Here is a 6,191-nt window from a genome sequence, read left to right on the forward strand (position 1 = left end):
AACCCCTAAATTATTATTTAAGTTATTTAGCAAGGGGTTTACTGGTCATTTTCTTATCACAGAAGCTGACAGGGAGATCCCCAGTAGTGATTTGGTGCATATTTTTAATAGCACAGGCTATAACCTTGTTTTATAGCCTCTAATGTCAAGTCTGACCATCACAGCTGATGGCAGATATAAAGAGAGAGGACCTGGACAAGCAGGATTCTACCCATTAGCACTAGGGAGAGGTGGGGGTGGGAAATAGGAGCAAACTCTCCTAAATTCCCTCTGCTTCCATGACTCATCAAAAAAACAACCAAAACCCAACCCTCCCCACTGTCAAGAGCGCAGCTGTTTGGGTACGTTCAAGGGACTCTGGAACGCAACCTCGGAGGTCTCCCATGAGAACAAGTAAACATGTCATATATAAAACATTTTTATTAAAACAAATATACACCACTTTATATACAAAAATAAAATGTACAAGAAAAATATTCTGTTACAGCTTAGTGATTCGATTCTTACTGTACTACACACAAAACTAGAACCTCCTCCATCCTGCACTCCTGCTCGGACCGGCCCGGGGGGGATGCCAGGGGGTGATGCAGGGGGCTGCATACAGTACTGTGGGGGTCCTGGCAGAGTGCTGGATGGGCCCTCCAAAGGCACGGCATAAATAAAGAGTTCTGCCCCTGTTCAGTGCAAAAAAAATTGTTCTATGTGGCAGCTCTTCAACTCTTGCACGGCCACAGCCACGGCATGCCTACCAGCAGGTAACGTCCCACGCGTGGACCGGGATAAGTGTACTATGTAGAAGCAAAGCCTAAAACTGAATTTTTCACATTTTTTTTTACTGGTCTAAGTAGTATTTACAGAGTTCTGAAAGATCTGAAAAGGTGAACTACGTGATGCGGCAAAATCAAGGACGAGAGGGCCAATTAGTGCAATTTCTCTGGCTAAGTGTAATGACAGTCGACAAGCTTCTATGTCCCCAGTGTCGCACAGGTAAGCAGCAACCAAAAAAAACTAACAGGTAAGAGACTCCTCTGCAGCATCTCTCCTCAGCACCCCGTGGGTAAAGTGCTCATCACATCTCACACCGGGGGGAGGCCGGTACCCTCGGCCCCCATCCCCCAGCACACACACACCTTCCCCCCCAAGTCCCACGGCACATCGGGAACCTTCCAGAAAAAGCTTCACCTCCAAAACCACCTGAGGCTGAGCATCCTCCAGGCCAGGACTCCTCATCATGAGATGGGAATCCTGGGGTGGGTTGTTTTTTTCCTGAAACATTTATCATGGAGTTTTCCCCTCGCTACCCTCTTCAGGCCTTAAAAAGTTAAAAACGGAATATAAAAGCTACTTTCTTCCTTCAGTCAGTAACAAAACAAATTTCTTCCATTTTCTTCAGGCTGGTCAAAGTTTCTACCCGAGAGCAGTTCGTGGTGGGGGGAAGCCAAGGGGGTTTACAAGCTGCAGGGAATGACTTGCATGGTAGGTCTCACTGTGTCCAGCCAGGAGAAGTCCAGGACAGTTTTCTGGTCAAAGAACCTGAGCTCCATGTCTCCTAGAGAAAATAAGGCAAGAATGGAGCATTTAATCACATGCAGCAGGAGCAAAATAGTGTACACATGCATGTGTATTTGTATGTGTGTGTGTATATATATATAAAAATATATCAAAAAATTGAGATATTTCTCAGATGTAAATACTTTAGCCCAATATTTTGCTGAAATTCTCTAAATACTCTCCACTAAACTATGCGGTCCTGAGGAATATGGTGTAGGGGAGGACTTTGTAGAGTAGGGTTGATGGTTGGACTCGATGATCCCAAGGGTCTCTTCCAACCTGAATGATTCTATGATTCTATGCAATTTCCATTTTTGCTAATGGAAATACTTCAGTTCTATTGCCAGGAGCTGCTGAAAGCTGGCGTGACTTCCCGGTGTGTAACGCTAACCTGTACTATACTCTTCCTGAAGGCATTTTTCCTCCTTTTCCTTTTTATCAACCAACTCCTCACCAGCCTTCTGACAGCCTGCGTGGAAACCTCACACCACCAGGGTACGTGAATCCCTCCCTCCCTCCCAATTAGTGTCTGGCACCAAAACCCTCGTCCGTGTCACCCCGTGTCCCCGAGCCCCAGCCAGAGGGGCCCGTACCTGAGGTGGTGTCGATCTCCCCGTCCTGCTCCTTGTAGCTGTAGGTGCCCATGGTCTGGGTGCCCGGCTCGTTGGTGAGGAAGCCTTTGCCCCCCACGCTGGTGGTGTGCCAGTCCTGCGTGGGCTCTAGCAGCTATAAAAGAGGAATAAGGAGATGGTAGAAATTGCTCCTTCTGCCCCTGGGTGCAGCATTTTATTCCTTTCTCTTCATTAGAAGACAGGTAAGCAAAAAAAGATCAAATTATATCTTCTCTTGGTAAACTATACAAACTTGGTTTACTCCCAGTTTAAAAAAAAAATATTTAATGCAAAACAGGGAGGGCTGGAGCACCCTCAGTGATGAAACCCCCATCTTATCAGTGGGATAAGGGTGACACGTCTGGAAAAAACAGATTAAGGGCCACCCGTGTCAGAGGTGGAGGGAAGGGCCACCTAAAGTGTGGAGAACCCCTGCAGGCTCCGATACCTTCACTTCTAGCAGCTTTCTTTGGCTTTCACAGGCAGAGCAAATATTTCCATGGATGTGTCACCTCCAAATCACGTTTGTGAAATAGCCTTCCCTTTATATATTTAATTTCTTAGGCTTCCTCACTAATTAAGGGCCTGGGATTACATAAAAGTATGTTCAGTTTCTATAGGACTGGGTCTGACAGCTACTTCCCTTCCTCCCTTGCTGCAAACAGCAACTTTGGGCAACTTTTTTTCAGACCATAAGGGCTAGTTTTACCTTTAAAATGTCTGGAGCAATTTCCTCTTCATCTTCGTCGGTGACTGCTTTGTAAGCAAAGGCAACAAAAAAAAAAAAAAAAAAAAAAAGAGATGTAGATGTCAACTTTTTTGCACGTTAGCCCTCACACTTCTGCTTCTTCACCGCACAACCCACTTCACACTCTCTTGTCACACAACATCCCTGCCTTTTACTGTCCCCCTCCCCACAGAGGACACCAAGGAGGGGCTCATGGGTTTGATGTGGGGAGGTCCATCAGCCATCCCTTCATCAGCTGCCCATTGGGGTGCATGGCCCCAGCCAGCTCTGAGGCCCCCCCAGGTGTCACCAAGCAGAGCCCGCTTGGAGGAAGATGACTTGCACCCCAATTAAGAATCACTCTGCTATACCCATGTTAATTATTCTTTTGTCCCGTTGGGAAGCATGGTTTACTCTGCTGTCACTGCTGTGCTCAACTCTGTCCTGCTTCTGGCATGGCCTCAGGAACCCCCAGTCCCACCCTCCTGGCTCACAAATCTCTCCTCTTCTTCACAGGCTGACCCATCTGGGCCACCATGTTGGCCCTGCGAGACAAAGCCTGTCCCTTGGCCCACACATGCCAAGCAAGTGGCATTTCAGGGACCTTCCACCCATGAGCAGCTCCTTCTGCAGGTGGTATGTGCCCTTCTGTAACCTGGCTGGTTTGGCAGCTCTAGACACCCAAATCCATCAGGTGGAGGTTGGGTTTCTTTCCACAAGACAACTCTTGCCTCTCCTGGTCCCCATGGCGCTCCTTCATCCTGCTGCCTTGCCTCCATGAAAGACCAAGGTAGGATCAAAGAAATACCCACCTTCTGAGGACGAAGCCAGGGGGGACACCTGGAGCGGGTAGAGGTCGTTGGTGCTGTCAGCCATGGTGATCTCCATCGGCGGCCTCCAGTCAGTCAGGGAGTTGCTCACCTCACAGCAGGAGAGGCCTGTGGGACACACCAGGAGGAGTTGACACACACCAGGAGAAGACAACCACTTCTTACTTCATCCCTGCTGGTCTGACGGTGCAGCCAGGCCCAGCCCCAAGAGTCACCTTTGCCTTTTGGCACCGAGATGGTGGGTTTAGCACGAGCGGCGCTTCCCCCTCTGCTCAGAGAGCTACAGGCCCAGTCTCACCTAAAGCGATGGGCGCGCTCTCAACCTCCACTTCCTTCCCCGCGTAGTCGTGCGCGGTGTAGCCGCTGTGGTCATCGGGCAGAGGAGTGTTGGTTAGCCTTTCTGCTGCCTCCTCCGTCCTCATGTCTTCGTACGGCTACGAAAATAAGGGCGAAGAATGAGAGACTTCTAAGAACTCGCAAGTTCCCGTATGAAAAAGAATAATAAATAGAAGCATGAAAACCACCCAACCCACCAGCTCCGTCAGCCGCCTCTACAGACACATACCTTTCTCTTGCTCCTGTTTCTTGCTTCTCTTGAAGACTTTGACTTCCTTTCTGTAAAATAAAAATAATATGAAGGTGAGAAAGGGCTGCAGGGCTGACATTTCAGGCGAGCCTGAGCTCTTGTGGCTTTGAGCCCTGCTCAGCAAGCAGCGAGTCCCCATCTCTGCCTGACGATGCCTTCTTTAGAAGAATTTGGGCTAAAATGAGCCATTTGTAGTAACTGTTACCCAGGGCGATAACCAGTGACTAACCCCAGTAGCACCAGTGCTACCAGCAGCTCTGTTATTGCCCTGTCTAGGCAGAGCAGGGAATTTAAGTGGTGTTTAAGTGGAAGCTGGGTAGCCCCAGCTGGATTGCTGAAGTCTTACCCTTCTTCTGGTCCTTCGTCAGGGGTGGCAGCATCCTGTAAACCCTGACAGCACTGGAGCCTTTGTTGATGCTTTTATCCTTCACTTCTTCGATGTCAGGCAGGGAATTCATCGCACAGCGGAAGTTGGCCTTCCAGGTTTTCGGGTCAGGGTTTTTCTCACCCATTTTGTATCTTCCTATAAATAAGAAATGGGGTGAGTGTTTAGATTTTTTCCATGCTAGATCTTCCCACAAAAATAGAAATTTAATTTCTATTTTTCTCTGATCTATACAGCAGCTACCCAAGTCAAGAGAAAAGAACACGTTTCCATCAGTCAGAGCAGCAGCTCAGACAAGGTGAAGCCAACACACACCTGTATGAATGGCCCAGCTCCGGAAGAGGCAGGCATCTTTCTCCATGTCCCAGCCGTGCTTAGCTGCATGTTTCCACGGGATCTGAAACATCATCTTATCCTGAAGTTCAACCAATGGAGATGTGAATTGAAAAAGAAGAATTAGATGCCAGTTTGGAACGACAGCTTTAATCAAAAGAATTCTCAGCAGCAGCTCAGAAACTTTACCAACTCTCTGCCCTGTGTCTTAATTAAGCATCCATTGGTCCATCTATTTTGCCCAATGCATACAAAGCTTTTTAAGAATTCTGAAACTGGGAAAGCCACATGTGGTATGGTACAGTAGAAGTAAGCAATATTGCCAATTTTATCCCAGAATTGTTTAAATACATTGCATCTCATCTATTACTATATCATCAACTTAGTGTATCAAAAATATATCCATATTTTCCAGGTACACTTTGGGAGAGAATCAGTTTTTAAAGTTACCCATAAGATCCTGCAGGAATCCTAAGAAGAACAAGTCCTAGCTTACATGTCCTCTTGGGACGGATATGGGAGCCTCAGAGAAAGAGACCTGGTTCAATGGGCCCAGAGATCTCACCCGGGGCTACAGGTACAGGGATGTGTCATCCAGAGCAAAGGGAGACAAATCCAGGCCAAATCTTGAAACTGGGAGCAACTGGGAGCCTAACAGCAGCTACTCAGGAGGTGACTTGGCTCAAATGCGCAGCAGGAGTTAAAAGAGATCTTGGAGTTCTCTAGGTTCTCCACCGTGTTCAGATTGCATTTAATTTATTCTTTCCCAAGGAAAAGAATGGAGGTACTGCATTCTGTACCAACCAGAGCCACCTTTCCTGAAACCAAAGCCAGCTGCTTTTTTAAACATAATGTTTGCAGGTTTTCTTCACGTTATTTCTTTCCTTCATGATCTTGACTCATATTTAGTGTCCTCTAAGAACAAGAGCCACCAACGATACAGAAGCAATACCAATAATGATGTTACCCATAACAGTAACAAACAGCCCTCACCTTGTTAATCCATACCAGGCCTGGTATTTTATTGGAATTAATCTGCATTTCCAACCAGGGCCTCATGCGCATTCTTGACACCGGCATTTTGTCACCTATCAAAGAAATAACAGGTCAGCAAAAACCTCATCACTACTTTAACACACACACCCCCCCCCCAGCAATGCCACCCCCT

At 47.3% G+C, this 6,191-nt stretch overlaps 1 protein-coding gene across 2 annotated transcripts in view; it reads right to left on the reverse strand.

Moving 5' to 3' along the window:
• Positions 1–400: 400 nt before the first annotated feature.
• The window catches only part of IRF1 (interferon regulatory factor 1), a 6,642-nt gene continuing 851 nt past the window's right edge, over positions 401–6,191 (reverse strand). The window contains exons 2-10 of one of the 2 annotated variants that reach the window (XM_014947684.1): positions 6,017–6,111; positions 5,006–5,105; positions 4,652–4,828; positions 4,285–4,334; positions 4,018–4,153; positions 3,702–3,827; positions 2,872–2,915; positions 2,145–2,277; positions 401–1,549 (exon numbers count right to left, since the gene is read on the reverse strand). In XM_014947684.1, the coding sequence (XP_014803170.1) occupies positions 1,449–1,549; positions 2,145–2,277; positions 2,872–2,915; positions 3,702–3,827; positions 4,018–4,153; positions 4,285–4,334; positions 4,652–4,828; positions 5,006–5,105; positions 6,017–6,103 (954 nt within the window). In that variant the 5' untranslated portion in view covers positions 6,104–6,111 and the 3' untranslated portion in view covers positions 401–1,448. Of the gene's footprint in view, positions 1,550–2,144; positions 2,278–2,871; positions 2,919–3,701; positions 3,828–4,017; positions 4,154–4,284; positions 4,335–4,651; positions 4,829–5,005; positions 5,106–6,016; positions 6,112–6,191 lie in introns of both variants that reach the window. The other variant, XM_014947683.1, reaches the window with a different exon arrangement.

The sequence above is a fragment of the Calidris pugnax genome, unplaced genomic scaffold, assembly GCF_001431845.1.
Source record: "Calidris pugnax isolate Ruff unplaced genomic scaffold, ASM143184v1 scaffold27, whole genome shotgun sequence".
Classification (NCBI taxonomy): Eukaryota; Metazoa; Chordata; class Aves; order Charadriiformes; family Scolopacidae; genus Calidris; species Calidris pugnax.